This window comes from Eumetopias jubatus, unplaced genomic scaffold (genome assembly GCF_037043125.1).
Source record: "Eumetopias jubatus isolate StellerSeaLion01/CBP00866 unplaced genomic scaffold, mEumJub1_p1.0 scaffold_16, whole genome shotgun sequence".
NCBI lineage: Eukaryota > Metazoa > Chordata > Mammalia > Carnivora > Otariidae > Eumetopias > Eumetopias jubatus.
The window spans coordinates 47,917,166-47,934,503 of NW_028274822.1; the positions used below are offsets into that span (position 1 = coordinate 47,917,166).

General features: G+C 45.8%; 1 protein-coding gene across 1 annotated transcript in view; it reads left to right on the top strand.

Annotated features, from left to right (window-relative positions):
- The first annotated feature begins 2,591 nt into the window (after positions 1-2,591).
- Positions 2,592-17,338, top strand: part of ANKRD29 (ankyrin repeat domain 29) — a 51,070-nt gene continuing 36,323 nt past the window's right edge. Inside the window, exons 1-2 of the mRNA XM_088019489.1 lie at positions 2,592-2,706; positions 13,488-13,598. Of these exons, the coding sequence (XP_087875615.1) occupies positions 2,686-2,706; positions 13,488-13,598 (132 nt within the window). The 5' untranslated portion in view covers positions 2,592-2,685. The remainder of the gene's footprint in view (positions 2,707-13,487; positions 13,599-17,338) is intronic.

Sequence of the window (17,338 nt, forward strand, 5' to 3'; positions counted from 1 at the left end):
TGGAGCGAGAGAAGAGAGCCATAGGGATGGGAGGGAGGTAACAAGGAGAATCTCTGACAAGTATGATTTCTCTACCCACTCTAGTGGGTTATGAGAAATTCTTTGGATAGAGAGAGTAGGGCCATGGAGATTTAATTTCACATGTTAGGCCTGTTAAGTTTTGGAGGGGGCCTCTTTCAATGGAGTCACCTGGTGGTGATTATGAGGGTGTTGTTCTGCTCGGGGGCTTTATTGTGAAAATGAACTTAGCCAGGCACGTGAGCTGATCTACAGGCACATTCTTTCCTGTGACTTCGACAAGAATCCCATCAGCAGCCTTGCCAGGGACTCACTGCCAAAACCGTCTTTGAGCAGTAAGTGCAGTAGTGGAAAGGAAACAGGCTTTGGAGCCAGACAGACTTCACGAAAGGTCTAGTGCTATCACTCATTAGCAAATTACTTCATCTCTCAGAACCTTAGTTTTTACAGCTGTGCAATGGGCATAATACCTACCCCACAGACAGGACTCAAAATACATTCTGTTCCCTCCTTTTGCTTAACAAAACTATTAAAGCAAAACCTCCTGTGCTCAATCTTACATAATAGTGTTGCATGGCAACCTCAAAACTGTCTCATCCATAAACACCTAAGGCAGGGAAAAGTTTTGAGTCTTTCTTGATTTAAACCTTCAAATTTTCTATCAAATTCTTGGAATGTTTTTATTTTAAAATTAAGCAGAAAGCGGGGCACCTGGGTGGCTCAGTCGGTTAAGTGGCCAACTCTTGGTTTCAGCTTAGGTCATGGTCTCAGGGTGGTGAGATGGAGCCCCATGTTGGGCTCCGTGCTCAGTGCAGAGTCTGCTTGAGGTTCTCTGCCTCTACTTCTCCCTCTGCCCCTCCCCCTGCTTGTGAGCTCTCTCTCTCAAATAAATAAATAAATAAATAAATAAATAAATAAATAAATAAAATCTTTAAAACTAATTAAGCACAAAGTAATATGATTTATCTATAACAGATAAACATTTTTATTTCATCCTGAACTTTTATTTGTTTTATTTTTCTACTTTTGAATTAAATATTCATTACCAATTGAACTGAGAAGAGAGAAGGAGGCACAGAGGTGAGGGGAGAATGAGTAGACTCTTACAGTGTGAGCGTGTGAGACATCTACTTTTACTTTAGCATTTGAATTTTCTAAAAAGGCTATTATTGCCTTTTATACTTTAAAAACAGTATTTTTTTAAAGGCTTTATTTATTTATTTGACAGAAACACAGCTAGAGAGGGAACACAATGGGGGGGAGTGGGAGAGGAAGAAGCAGGCCTCCCACTGAGCAAGGAGCCTGATGTGGGGCTCTATCCCAGGACCCTGGGATCATGACCTGAGCCAAAGGCAGACGTTTAACGACTGAACCACCCAGGCGCCCCTAAAAATAATGTATTTTTTAACTTAAAAAAATGTGATTCTCCCACTTTTACCTCCCCCAAACCAACCCTGGGCAAGAAGCAAGGCAGTATGCATGAGGGAGTGAACAGCTCCTGAGATACTCCAGCTGTTCAGCAAAAGGCCCAAAAGGAATGGTGACTGGTGTAACCAAAAGGAGGGGGCCATGAGTAACATTCCCAATTTTGCCCTTCACCTTCAAAAAGGAAAATACCACATATCACTCATTCAATCAAAAGGCTTGTTTCCCAGCTCTTTGCCAGGAGGAAAACAAAACCAAAAATACATTATTAGAAAAGAAAAGGAAGGGCGCCTGGGTGGCTCAGTTGGTTAAGTGACTGCCTTCGGCTCAGGTCATGATCCTGGAGTCCTGGGATCGAGTCCCACATCGGGCTTCCTGCTCAGCGGGGAGTCTGCTTCTCCCTCTGACCCTCTTCCCTCTCGTGCTTTCTATCTCTCATTCTCTCTCTCTCTCTCAAATAAATAAATAAAATCTTTAAAAAAAAAAGAAAAGAAAAGGAAGAGAAAGAAAAGAAAACCTAAAACAACAGAAATAAAAATGAAAACTATTTGGAAGGGTGGTGGGAGGATGGGTGAATTTTTTTCTCCTGTTTCATCTACATCATCAATGTCTGTGCTGTAATGAAGGCTGGGAGTCCTCTGATGCAGACCATGCTCTTTTGGAAGATGTGTGAGGTGCGCGATGGGGGTAGGTGTGTAGTGTGTATACGGGGATGTGAGTGTGGGAGTATTATGTGTGAATCTTGTGCTCTGGAGTGTATGTGTAACAGGAATGCAGATGTGCATGGAATGTGTGTACGAGAAAGCGTGGGTGCGTGCTCGGGAGTGTGGACCGCTTGTGTACTGAACGTGGAGAATATGCGCAGTGTGGCGTGTACCCTGGTGTGTGTGAGACTGCGGATGTGGATGTGCGAGCAGTGTCCGGTGTTTGTGTGTGCGTGCAGAGTGCGCGCAGTGCCAGCGGAGATAGAGCGTGTGCGGGCTGGGGCGGGGCGGGCGCGGGCGGGTGTGTGCGCCCCGCGCAACCGGCCCTCGCCCCAGCGCCCCCGGCGGCCCCGCCTCTGCCCCGCGCCCGCCCAGCCCCCGGTGGTCCCGCCCCCGCCTCCCCGCGTGGCCCCGTCTGAGGCGGGAGCGCGCGGCGCGGGAGGCCGCCCCACTGCGGAACCCGGCGGGGAGGGGAGGGCGGGCTGGGGCGGGCGCCCCGCGCCGGAAGCGTGCCGGTTGCGCTGGGGTGGCCGCGGACATGTGCAGGATGTCCTTCAAGGTGAGCGCCGCGGGCTCCGGGAGGGAATGCCGGGCGGGGCGGCAGACACGCGGCGGCGGGCCCGCACCTGCGGAGCTCCCGGGGTCACCGGCGCCGCGGGGCCCGCAGGGCGGAGTGAGAGCCGCCCTGGGTGCTGGCGGGGGACGGGAGGAAGCGACCGGGCTGGGATGGCTCCTGTGGTTTGTGGTTAGGTTGTGTGGGCTTTGCTTGAAAGGCTTTCGGTACTTTCGGCCGCAGGTCCGGGGAGCCCGGCCGCGGGGCGAAGGGGTGGCGGAGACTGTCGCCGGGGTAACGGGCGGGGGCGGGGCGGGGAAGAAGCCCGCGGTCAGCGCTGTCCTGCGGCCGCGCCCCGGGAGAGAGACCCGGGCTGCGGCACCGATTCCCGATTCTGCGTCCTCGTTTCGGAATGCTAGCGGCACCACTGTCGCCTCCTCTCCAGAGCACTTTTCGGACGCCGAAGCTGAGTGCCCAGCAGAGTGCAGCTGCAGCTGATTACCAGGCTTCAGGGTCCAAAGGAGTCTTGTCTTAAAATTTTGAGTTTAAAGTCATCCCATTGAATCCTCACATTTCAGGATGAAAGTGATGATCCTTGATTTGCCTCTATTGGAAGGTCTTAATACAAATAATTAAAATGTATTGAGCACTTAAAATGTGCCTGACTCTGAGCCAAGGGCAACTGGGCGCATCTTCTGAATCCTCAGGAAGATCCATGAAATGGTACTTTCGTGTGTCTCTCCTTTTTTTTTTTTATTTTTATTTTTTAAAGCAAGAAGACGAAAACATGGTGAAGTTAAGTAACTCATCACGGTCTTGCAGCGAGTGCGTGAATGGTGTTAACATTGAAACCCTAATGTGTCTGGTTTCCATCTCTTACAGTAGCTCATGTAAACAGAGGGATGATATGTTGAGATTTGCATGTTAGAAAGATCTCTGGCCACAGTTTGGAGAAGGCAGTGGAACTGGGGTCATCTTGTTAAGTGGTAGGGACTAGGGAACAGGTGTCTAGAATGGAAGGAAGTAAACAAATCTGAGTGACTTAAAAAATTTTTAGTCTATGGAATTCTGTAACTGGATGTTATTCCCTGAGTTAAGGAAAGCTAGAGAGGTAAAGATAAAATGTTTGGTTTGGGACATGTAAAGTTCAAGGATGGATGGAAGTCCAGGTAGAGATGTTGATTAGACAGATCTACAAACTGGGAACCCCGGGAGTATAGTCTAGGCAGGAGATAGAGATGAGATGTAGGAGTGAGCAGTGTTAAGTGGTAATTAAACCCATGAGAATGAATGCAGTTGCCCTGTGAGACTGTGTAAAAGTGGAAAACAGAGGACTGAAGGCAAAATCTTGAGAATGAGCAGAATAAGAGAAGCCCATTGAGAAAACTGAAGAGCAGCCAGCGATGTATGAGAACAATCTGAAGCGTGTGCTGATATTTAAGCCAAGGATCTCTAATCCTTTGATAAAGATGGGGAGGAACTCAAAGATAAATACTACAGAGAAATCAAGCTGGGAATTGAAAAGTGTCCATTGTATTTAGCAACAAATGGCCACTGCTGACCTTGCTCAGAGCAGTTTCAGTGAAGTGCTGGCTTCAGGAGCCCGACTGCAACAGCTTCAAAAGAGAGTGGGTGGGAACCACGAGTGTCCAGAGCTGTTTCAAAAACTTCTGCAAGAAACAGTGGCTGCAGCAGGGATTTGGAGCAGGCCAACGGTTTGTTTGCTTTAAAATGGTAGAGACTTGACCATCTTTAAATGATGACAAATATCTCAGCAATAAAAAGACAAATAACCCAATTTTAAAAAATGGGCAAAGGAGATGAATAGACATTTCTCCCAAGAAAATAGACAAATGGCCAACAAGCATCTGCAAATATGGTCAACACCTTTAGTCATCAGGGAAAGGCAAATCAAAACCCTAATGAGACACCACTTCACACCCACTAGGATGACTATAATCAAGACAGACCGTGTCAGGTGTTGGCAAGGATGTGAAGAAATTCAAGTCTTCCTACCTGGTTGTTTAGGAATGTAAAATAACGCAATCATATTAGGAAACAGTCTGGTGGTTACGATATGACCCAGCAATTCCACTCCTACATATATACCCAGAAGAAATGAAAACACCTGTTTACACAAAAACTTGTGCACAAATGTTCATTTTGTTATTCATAATAGCCAAAAAGTAGAAACAACCCGAGTGTCCATCATTTGTATATCATTGATAATAAACAAAATGTATGTATTAGCTTGAGCTGCCATAACAAAATACTATAGACTGGGCAGCTTAAACAGCAGGTATTTAATTTCTCACAGTTCTAGAGCCTGGGAAGTCCAAGATCAAGGTGCCAGCAGATTCAGTCTGGTGAGAGCTCACTTCCTGGCTTGTAAACAGCCACATTCTTACTAGATCTTCATAAGGAGAGAGGAATCTCTGGTGTCTCTTCCTTTTCTTGTAAGAACACCGATCCCGTCATGGGGACTGTACCCTCTTGATCTCATCTAACCCAGTTACCTCCCAAAGACCTCACATCCAGATACTATCACATTAGGAATTAGGGCTTCAACATGAGTTTGGGGTAGGGGGAAACAGAGATCTTCAGTCCATACCATGGTGTATCCACACAATGGAATATCATTCAAAAGAAGGAAGCTCTGAAACATGCTACAATGTGGATGAACCTTGATAATATTATGTTGAGTAAAAGAAGCCAGACCCAAATGATGCCATTTATATGAAATGTTCAGAATAGGCAAATCCATAGAGATAGAAAGCAGATTCTTGGTTGCCTAGAGCTAGGGAAGAATCCGGGGATGGGGAGCAATTGTTAATAGGTATGAGATGATGAAAATGTTTTGGAATTGTGACAGTTATGCAGCCTTAGGAATACACTAAAAACCACTGAGTTATATGCTTTAAAAGGATGAACTTTAGGGCGCCTGGGTGGCTCAGTTGGTTAAGCGACTGCCTTCGGCTCAGGTCATGATCCTGGAGTCCCGGGATCGAGTCCCGCATCGGGCTCCCTGCTCAGCAGGAAGTCTGCTTCTCCCTCTGACCCTTTCCCCTCTCATGCTCTCTCTCTACCTCATTCTCTCTCTCAAATAAATAAATAAAATCTTTAAAAAAAAAAAGGATGAACTTTATATGTAAATCAGAATCTCAATAAATATTTGAAATGATAGTCTTGATAGAGGGGATGACTGAGCTGAGTGAGGAAGCATGGAGGAGGTGGGTGAGGCAGAGGGTGTGAGCAGGGTTTCATTAGTTGTAGGGGTTCCCACTAGACAGGTGGGGAGGAAACCCTCTTTCATTGGGGTTAGAGGAAAGGAGGTGCAGTTGAGCAACAGTATCTATGTTTTATAAAAGTGAAGGCCAGGATGAGATCAGAATTTGGGATGGGTAGGAAGGAAGGTGTCAGAATTTGCCATCAAGAAGGGAGAATGACCAGGAGGTGACAGCTACTAGGTGAGGTGAGGCACAGGACAAGCAGGTGGGATGGCCTGAGTCGTGAAGGAGCCGAGATTTGTGTACTTGACCGGAAGGGCAGCGTCTCGAAGGCAAGTGAGGAGAGCCTAACCATATTTTCCACTCCAGGGCTGGTGTGGGAGAAGGTCCAGCCCCCACCAGCTGGGACGTGCCGGGGAGCTCACAGCAGGGAGACAGAAGAAGTGCTCTGAGCCAGGTTAAGGACGGGGAGTTGATGTTCCATGAAGTGGACTTCCAAACAGCACACAGGGAAGGCCTGAGGACAAAAGGAGCAGAGACGCGGGCCCGTTGACTGAGCCTCCACTAACCCTAGCTAGCATACTATCAAACATATTGAAAGGTACCCACAGCCCAAGATAATAGACTTTTTATTGTACATTTTTGGAAAGGTTTTTAACTATATTGCTATTAAAACGATTTTAGCCATGAATAACATTTAATTTATATTGGCCCATGATTTTTCTGCAACTTTCATATATAGTAATTCTTGTGCAGGGAGAAAAATCAGACCTACAAATTATTTTCAAGTGCCATTGATATTTTATGAATATCAAATTTAGCAGTGAATAGAGTTGACAGAGATACATTTTGTAACTATTTTATTCATTCACTTTGATTTTAGAGCTATAGATTAACTGTTTATTTTCACAGGCCTCTGAAAGTCTCATAGGCCCTCTCACCTGGTACCAAAGCCATTTTTAAATATTTTTTTTTAAAGACTTCATTTATTTATTTGACAGAGAGCTAGAGAGAGAGCACAAGTAGGCAGAGTGGCAGGCAGAGGGAGAGGGAGAAGCAGGCTCTCCGCTGAGCAGGGAGCCGGACATGGGGCTCGATCCCAGGACCCTGGGATCACGACCCAAACCGAAGGCAGCCGCTTAACTGACTGAGCCACCCAGGCGCCCCCCAAAGCCGTTTTTAAAAAGCCCTGGCATTGTTGGCTGAGTCTGTGGGAGAATAAACGGAGCATCGAAAGTCACAAGTTAGCCTCTTATTGTTGACTTAGAGTCACCGCATGTAGAGCTGTTTGCTTCTGAGCCACACGGACCCCTTTGTAGCTACTTCTCCTTGCTCCATTGAGCTATCAGCCATCACTGGTATGCCTCCAGTAAACCAGTGAACTTCCTCTTCCAAAATTGGCAAGTCCTCATTTGTTCTGGTTGGGAAAACAGACACGTTTGTTAGAATTATTTTTAAAGTAAAAGCAAACTCAGTAAAAGCAGACGCAGGTCTGAGCCTTTTTGTGGAATAAAGGTCACGGGTTTCAGTACACTGACTTGTGACTCTCTTAACAGCTGTTTCAGGACTTACTCTTCAGGCCTGAAGCCTAACACAATGAGGAAGGAGACTCTTAACGTGGTGAAGGAGGTCACCACAGTAGAGGAAACATTGCTAGAAGAAGAACAATGCCTGTATCTTTCTTGAGCACATTTTCCCCAAGAGGACAAAGGGTCTCAATACCATGTTTCACCTTGGTGATAGAAACTGCTCATGGCTGGGCTAAAAGTAGGAGAACTTGTATTTTCCATCCTTGCTCTGAAAGTGCATAAATTATCTCATAATTGGCTTCAATTCACCAGTCAGCTAAAATTATTTGAATTACAGGAAAATAAATTTACAAAGCCACATATGTTTTTCAACAGCTTTATTGAAATACAGATCACATACCATATAACTCACCCATGGAAAATGTTCATTTCAGTGGTTTTTGGTATATTCAGAGTTGTGCAACCATCAGCACAATCAATTTAGGATATTTTAATCATCCCCCCAAATAAATCACATAGCCATTAGCAGTCACTCTCTATCCCCCACCCAGCTTTAGATAACTGCTATTCTACTTTCTATCTCTATAGATATGCCAATTTTTTTTTTTTTTTATTTGAGAGAATGAGTGAGAGAGCACAAGACGGGGGAGGGTCCGAGGGAGAAGCAGACTCCCCGCCGAGCAGAGAACCCAATGCAGGACTCGATCCCAGGACTCCAGGACCAAGACCCAAGCCGAAGGCAGTCGTCCAACCAACTGAGCCACCCCGGAGCCCCTAGATATGCCTATTCTTGACGTATATATCTTAAACAGACTTTCCACATGGTCTCAAGTTCTGAGTTTCGAAATGCTGCTCTTAAATGATCCTACCTCTAAGGCAGAATGCTTGGGGCAAATCACTTACTTTTTCAGTTTCCTATCACCTTCAGAAGTGTAACAATACTGACAACATAGGGTTAGGCTTCTCTAATGTTTATCAAGCATTCTGAAAATTTCAAGTACTTAGCATGAAGGGGACAATGGATTAGAATAGCCAGTGACAGGGCTCCTGGATGGCTCAGGTGGTTAAGCATCCGACTCTTAGTTTCGGCTCATGTCATGGTCTCAGGGTCCTGAGATCAAGTCCCATGTCGGGCTCCGCACTCAGCACAGAGTCTGCTTGTCCCTCTCCCTCTGCTCCTACCCCTGCTCTCACTCACTCTCTCAAATAAATAAATTTAAAAATCTTAAAAAAAAAAAAAAAAAGAATAGCCAGTGACATCTCAAAAGTGTCCTGCACATGACTTCTCAGTCCTGTATTCTATCCTTATTTAATGTGGCTTCTAACATCAAAGAAATTCATGACTAATGTTCTCTTGATTGAATTAATAAGTACACAATCAAAACCCACAGTATTCTAAACCCTTTTTAAACTAATGGTTTAAATCTCTACCTCCTCTTAGCTTTTAATCAGAATTCCAGTACTATACAAGTAACAGTTTACCTTCTGTGTTTCCTCTCCCCTTCCTTCCTGTAACTAATTGCTGGTAGTGTAATAATGAGCAGTGTATGAGCCAAAATCCTGGCAGTAAAGGGGAGAAAAAGAGAAGAAAATATGGCATTTGTAGAAGTTTACACTCAGTTTTTCTCCCAAGATATGAGACATAAGACCTCAGACTCTGGACTCGGAGTTGGGTTTCAACGCTGGTTCTATTACTTCCTAACTCTATGACCTTGAGTGATTCATTTCTGTGCCTCAGTTACCTCATCTTAAGAATGGGAATAATATGGGTGCTTGGGTGGCTCAGTCGGTTAAACATCTGCCTTCAGCTCAGGTCATGAAACCAGGGTCCTGGGGTTGAACCCCACGTCGGGCTCCCTGCTCTGCGGGAAGCCTGCTTCTCCCTCTCCCTCTAACCCTTCCCCTGCTTGTGCTCTTGATCTCTCTCTCTCAAATAAATAAAATCTTAAAAATGGGAATAATAAAAACACCTATGTCGTGAGGCTGTTCTGGGAATTAATGCATCAGAGCAATGAAAGTGCGTAGCACGCCTGATTCAGAGCAAGATCTCAGCGTTGGCTGGTGTTGCTGTTTCTCCTAATATCGCGACCAACAAGCCTGCCTGAGGGAGGCTCACTGGCCTCATTTTAGAGATCAGAAAAATCAAGAAAGAAGTTAAATAGTAAAGCATTTCCATGTACATCATCTCCTTCAAAGGCTAAAGGGCTTGCCTCTATTTCACTCTTAGCACTTATGATGATGTGCGAATCGTACCCGGAAGAGGATTGGAAGTTATCCAGGCAACATGGTGTGTATCAACCCCAAAGAGAAGGAAGGTCAGGGGCCTTTCTGTCTTGGCAGGAGCTGAGCTTGGAATGAGGATAGGAAGGAGGCCATTGGGGTCAGTGCTGCCTTATTCCTTGGTGTCTACAGAATTCCTCCAGAGGCCGAACAGTGGGATGACTCCGAGGGCAGCCCCGAACACCAGACTGTCTGGGTCTGAAGCCTGCCTATCCTCTGTCCCTTACCTCACCTGTGCAGCAGCATAGTGACAGTGCCCACCTCACTGAGCTCTGATGGGGATTCAGTGAGGTAGTATGCAGAGCAGATACCAAGTGGTACAGAACAAGCACTTAGTGTTAGCGCAAGATACCTGCCCTAACTGTGTCCACCGCAGCGTGATGGGAGAAATTACCCATGTTTAGTGATAGTCGTTTCCCCCTGGAAGAAACCCCTTAGGCACTGAAAGTCCTTGCGTTCACAGCCAAACTCATCATTTCTTCCCAAAGCCTGCCCCTCTTACAGTTTCCCACTCTCAGGAATGGCACCACCTCAACCAGGCACTCAAACCAGAAACCCGGGAGTCAGTCCAGGCTCCTTCTCCCACCTTCTCCTGCATATACGGTTGCAGACCAAAACTGTTTAGTTTGGTTCCTTAAAATTTCTCCAGTCTGTCTCATCCTCCAGCCCCACAATTGTTGCTTGAGCTCGGGCCCTCATCCTCTCTTGCCCTGTGAATGCGATAGTCCCCTAACCCTTGTAGACACCGACCTTAGTCCAGCTCCAGGTATCAATCCATTCTCCCTGAGGCTGCCACAGGGACCTTTCTAAAACACAAAACCAATAGTATCTCCCCACCTTATAACCCTGCCTTGGCTCCGCAGTGCCCAAGCAAACCCCATAGCATGGCACAGCAGATCCTTTGGGATCTGGCCCTGCCTGGTTTCAGCCCCACAGTGTCCCTTGACCTCTCTCTCCACTCCCATCCTTCAATCCAGCCCTTCCGAGCTCATGACAGTTCCCAGAATGCTGTGACAAGCCTCCATGTCTTTGCTTCACTGCCCCGTCTGCCTGGGATGCTCCTTACCCCGTTTCCTGCTCATCTTTTGAGACTCTTCTCGAGAATTCCTTATCTTTGAAGCCATTCCTGGCTACACCGCCACCCCCCCATATAGGCTCGGCCATTCTCTGCTCTCACAAGTAATCTGCATTCCTGTTCTAGCACCTGTAATTAACTTCCGATGCCTATTGGCATGACTTGCTTTCCTATTGGGCCATAAAGCCGTTAGAGCAGAGATCAAGGTTGACTCGTACCTCTTGTCCTAGGCCCTGGCCAGTACCACTGTCCCTATTACAGACCAGTGACCAGCAAATGAATTTCCAAGAGCTGTGAGGACTGCACATTTATAGCTAGCATTTCTTGAGTGTTCACCATCAAACTGAGTTGACATGTATTCTGTCCTTTAATTTTCTAACAACATATGGCGGAGGTACTACTCCTGGCATTATTATGCCCATTTTACTGGAACAGAGAGCAGTTAACCTGCCAGAGTCACAGAGCTGAGAAGTAGCAAGCTTAGGACTGGAACTCAGCTCTTTCTTACCCCAAATCGACTCTCTTGCCTCCACCTCCCAGTAAATCAGGCACTTGAGGGAGAATGAAATCTGTGCGTCTTTTCACAAAGTTCAGTTTCTAAAACCTTGTGGGAAACTAGGAAATCTAGCCCTGACAGGAGAGAAAGCCCCGAAGCCATCCTCAAGGCAGGAGAGATTATGACAATACAAGTCTGTGGTTTCCAGATGGTTTCTGAAAATAATTTGGGGTTAAAGAGAAACAACAAAATCACTAAAAATGATTTACAATTTATTATTCTCAAGTCTTCATGTTTCAGGAAAAGCCAACAGAGCTGTTCCCTGGTGATATTAAGTTCTCTTCCTAATTCACCCTCCAGACTTCATTTTGGCCTTGTGCAATCTCCCTACTGAAAGGGCGTTGTTTCGTGATTTCTGATACAAGTCAGACCTGCCTGGCCGTCGCTTCAGCCAGTCACCAACAGCTGTAACGGGGGACCCAGCCTGGGACAAATCCGCCAACCCTGGGTGTGAACATAACCATTGCATTTTGGCCTGAAAACTCCTGGGACCATAACATTTACGCCTTTGGGGAAAGCAAATTGTTCATCTGGAGTTTGAGGGGATTTTTGTTTTCCTCCTACCTGAGCCAGGAAACTATTCAAAGTATGTTTGCAACCTGCTTAGCACTCCCCACTTGGCCACGCTCTCCTCCAAGAACACAAGAGAGCACTAAGCCGTGGGTGAACCGAAGGGCGGCAGAAAAGAAATCCTCATACCAACAGATGCCCCCTTCACTCTCCCTGAGCTTTCACTTTAGATGGCTCTGTGGAAAGGCGCCTGGCTGGCTCAGTGAGTAAAGCATGAGACTCTTGATCTCGGGATTGTGAATTTGAGCCCTGCACTGGGTGTGGACATTACTTAAAAATTTTAAAAAAAAATGTTAATCCTCAGATGGCTTCTTGTTGTGGGTGACATTGTTTTGTTTTCTTTTTAACTTAGCATAGATAGGTAAGACATTGAATTTAATACCTTATTGGTATACTTAAAAGATATATCGTTTAAAAGGGCCTTGGGGTCAGATCGGTGTTTTAAGCCCACCCAAAACATGCTTTTGTTAAACAGTTTGAATGCTAGAAATTTCCTGAGACCAGCAAAATTCTTTATAGTACCAATACTCAATTTAATTTTGCCTACTCATTCTAACTTTGTAAAGAAAAGTGGACAAAGGGGGAAAAACTAGCATCTGTAAGCATTTATGATGTGTTGGGTACCGTATTTGCCAATTAACTTACATCATTTAATCCTTACCAAGAACTTCAAGGCAGGTAGTATAAGACTCACCAAAGCCGAGTCATTTGCCCCGGGCTGGGGTTGAAACCCAGAGCTGTCTGGTTCCAGAGCCTCCTCTCCACCCCCGCCCTCCCCTGTCACGGACTGTTCTCTATAGATCCAAATTGATGTGTTTTAGGAAAGGCAACTTTACTGCAGTCAATTCTGCCACTCTGATTCTTGAAGAACTGTTTGCCAGCTCTATTCCTTCCATAGGATGGTTCCAGCGTTAACTTTGCAACTTTAAAAATGACGCAGCAGTGGAAAGAAGGATCCAGATGAGGGCATGTTAACAGTGTTTTCTGTCCAGAGTTCCTCATTCTTAACTGAATGCTCTGGCAAGTTTCCAGCAAAGAAAATTAGGTGGAGGGGAGGGGAGGCCTTGACCCAGAAAGCTGGAATCAGGTAGAAAGTTGAGGGCATAGAAAAAATGTGCATTGGGGAGGTCAGAATCGGGAGAGATTTCTCTCTGCTTAGAGGTGAAGAGGGATTTGGGAATGTTTCAGGGAGGAAATAGCATTTAAGCAGAGCCTTGACCTTGAAGGATGGGGGAGCACTCCTTTCAAGCAAAAAGGAAACTGTGAACAAAGACACGGAGGCAGGAAAGGGAGAACATTGGTGGAAAATAAGGTATTAATAGTGCTATATTATCAACAGCACTGCTTTTCGTAATGGCACTCCGGTGTCTGGTATAAAACAGAATGTGTTCCATGACCAAGTATATCACAATCATCTGCTGCTGGAGGAGCAGTCTTTCCATGCTACAACACATCTGGAAATTTTGCTCTTTGAATGGCATATATTTGCGTAGAGGGGGTCACATTAACTGATGTCAAGTTTAAGATCCTGTCTCATTTTGCTTCTGCAGAAGGAAACTCCACTTGCCAACGCTGCATTCTGGGCAGCAAGAAGAGGAAACCTGGCTCTGCTCAGGCTGTTGTTGAACAGCGGTCGGGTGGATGTGGACTGCAGGGACAGTGTACGGATGGATTCTTTCGGTATATGCATGCCAACGGCACGCCATTTCCCCTGCTGGCATGAGAGCAGCTCCTGAATACGTTTCCCTGTACAGTGCTCATCTACTCTTTCTGTATGCCTGCTTTATCCTTTTAAAAAGTCCAAGGTACCCTGGTGAATGTAAAAACTTTTGGGGGGCTGGAGGGGGCGCCTGGGTGGCTCAGTTGGTCAAGGGTCCCACTCTTGATTTCTGCTCAGGTTGTGATTTCACCGTGTGAGATCGACCCCCAAGTCAGGCTCTGTGCTCAGTGGGGAGTCTGCTTGGGATTCTTTCCCTCTGCCTCTCCCCCTCCACTCACACGCGCTTGTACACGCATGCACACTGTCTCCTCTCTCAAATAAATATTTTAAAAAAATTAAAAACATACCAGGGAAACCATTACATGCATAAAACGGAAGGCAGCCACAATAAGGAAAGAGGCACTTCACTGGGAATTACAATTAGCAAATTCCAAGAAGGAAAGCGTTTTTAGTCAGAGAATTCAAACCAACTGCTTCTGTGGAAAGTGGAGATAATTCAGAGCAGAAGAGGATTGCCATGAATGTGTAAGTTGGGTTTTCCTATAAGGACACGAGAACTGAGAACGGAAGGCACCACCCAGCCTCTTACCTTTCACTATTGTTGCAAACATCAATACACGCACTGGCAAGTAAGGGGTTTAAAAATAGATACTCCTGCCCACTGGCAGGCATCCTTTGGGGAGCCCTCCCCCCGCAGAGAGAATCAGTGATTTCTCTGTACTCAGCAGGATGATGCATCTCTGGGGATCAGGAAGACCTCAAATGAGAGAGAGAGACAACAGAAATATTTTGATTTTAGGAATAAAAATGTTTTCAAGGGAGCCTTATTTTCCAGAAAGCAGGATGTGCCATTTCCAGCTTTTATTGCACAAATTTGGTAAGTGAGATCAGCCGCCCGTCTGAGATATCCCGGTTTGTTCGCTTTGCCCACTGGGGGCATCGGTGAGCAGTGTGTTGGGTTTGCACCTCCAGATCCACCCAGACCCTTCTTCAATTTGCTCTGTGTCACAGAGCCCTGCTGCTGCCAACTCCCAGTCCAACATTGCTCTTGTAATGGCACAGCTTTATACATCACCACACTTTCTTCCAGCCATCCAGTGTGACTATGCCATCTGCTCCTTTCGCTGGGGCCCAGGCTGATAGGTGGTCAGGCATCTATGAACTGGCCATCCCAGTCTTACGTGGGTCTCCTCAGCAGCCCTGGGCCACACTGGAGCAGCAGTGCTGGTTTTCCCTGTGGCCTCACCCCCTGATCGCACTGATGACCATTTTTCCTCTTTTTCTTGAAGTCACCCTTTCTCAGCCACGCCTGTAACTCTTTCCTGACTTTCAGTTTCCTAGGGGCCACCTCACAGTGCCACACACACCTGCCCCCCAGATAGTAAGTACCCCGTATGCTCAGCCTTCCCAGCGCCCTTTCCTCCTCAATGTGACGTGTCCTGCTACCTCCTTTCCCCTCAGAGCTCATCCTCTGTCTCTCTTGGTCTGCTCTCTCAACCAGAAATTTTACTTCTATGAACAGATACTAATATGTTTACTTCTCCTCACTTAAACTAAAAACTCATTTTATTAGCAGCTCTCTGGAGAAATGGTTCCTTAAGCCAAAGAAGGGAGTCTAATTGCTGGGTGGTAGGGTAGCTCTATTTTTAACTTTTTGAGGAACCTCCATACTGTTCTGCAGAGTGGCTGCACCAGCTTGCATTCCCGCCAACTGTAGGAGGGTGCCCCTTTCTTTGCATCCTTGACAACATCTGTTATTTCCTGTGTTGTTAATTTTAGCCATTCTGACAGGTGTGAGGTGGTATCTCCACCATGGTTTTGATTTGTATTTCCCTGGTGATGAGTGGTGTTGAGCATTTTCTCATGCACTACTAGGTATTTACCCAAAGGATACAAAAATACAGATTCGAAGGGACACATGCATCCTGACGTTGATAGCATTATCAACAATAACCAAACTGTGGAGAGAGCTCAAATGTCCATCGACTGATGAATGGATAAAGAAGATGTGGCGGGGTGTGTGTGTGTGTGTGTGTGTGTAATGGAATATTACTCAGCCATCAAAAAAATGAAGTCTTGCCGTATGCAACAACATGGATGGAGCTAGAGTGTATTTTGCTAAGTGAAATAAGTCAGAGATAGACAAATACCATCTTCATCTCACTCATATCTGGAATTCAAGAAAGAAAACTGATGAACATATGGGAAGGGGAAAAAGAGAAAAAGGAGAGAGGGAAACAAGCCATAAGATGCTTTTTAAGATTTTATTTATTTATTTGAGAGAGAGAGAGCACAAGTGGAGAGGAGGGGCAGAGGGAGAGGGAGAAGCAGGCTCCATGCTGAGCAGGGAGCCTGATGCAGACTCGATCACAGGGCCCTAGGATCATGACCTGAGCTGAAGGCAGACACTTAACCAACTGAGCCACCCCGGTGCCCCAAGAGAGTCTTAGCAGTAAAGAACAAACTGAGGGTTGTTGGAGGGAGGAGGGTGGGGGATGGACTAGCTGGGCGATGGGTATTAAGGAGGGCACTTGTTACCATGAGCACTGAGTGTTATATGTAAGTGATGAATCACTGAATTCTACTCCAGAAACCAATATTGCACTATACGTTAACTACCTAAAATTTAAATTAAAAAATTAATTAAAAAATTGAAAAACAAAGCAAGTCTAAATGTTGGTAAGACGGCTTGTTGATTTTGAAAGCGTCTCTAAAATTGGTGGTAACAGAGACAGATGTTTGGGAATAGTACAGGTCTTAGTTCCCCTCAAAATTTTACTGGGAGGATTTCCACCTCCTTCGGGTGCCACCTGAACATGGAGTCTGGGTTCCAGGATGACTCTGGTGGTGAATGACCTCTGACCAGTCCTACCCTGGCCGATGGGGCCCAGCCTCTGGTTCACCTGGAACTCCTAGGAGAGCTGATGGAATGCATGGAGAGGCCCTGGGGCTCTCTTGGGAACTGCTCTCAACCTTGAGTTCATGACCGTGTTCTAACTTCCAACAAATAGCATTTAAAGAATGAATACGTTATCTCTAGGCTACCCACCACACAGCAAAGCTTTGATTTGCTAACATTCACCTTCTTTCCTAGATTAATGTTGTCTTCACATGATATTTACATTCTTTGCTTTCTTCATCTCTCTGATGCACATTTACCACCTCATCCCCCCACGCCCACCTCCCCTCTGGTAACCATCAATTTGTTCTTTATAGTTAAGAGTCTGTTTCTTGCTTTGTCTCTTTTTCCCCCCTTTGTTTTGTTTCTTAAATTCCACATATGAGTGAAATCATATCGTATTTGTCTTTCTCTGACTGCCTTATTTCACTTAACGTTATACTCTCTAGATCCATCCATGTTGTTGCAAATGGCAAGATTTCATTTTTTATGGCTGAATAATATTCCTGTGTGTGTGTGTGTGTGTGTGTGTGTGTGTGTGTGTGTGTGTGTGTGTGTAGATAGACAGACAGATAGGTAGATATCTTCTATCTTTATCCATTCATCTGTTGATCAACACTTGGGCTGCTTGCATATCTTGGCTATTGTAAATAATGCTGCAATAAACATAGAGGTGCACGTATCCCTTCAAATTAGTGTTTTCGTATTCTTAGGGCAAATGCCCTGTAGTGCAATTACTGGATCATAGGGTCTTTCTAGGGGCGCCTGGGTGGCTCAGTCGT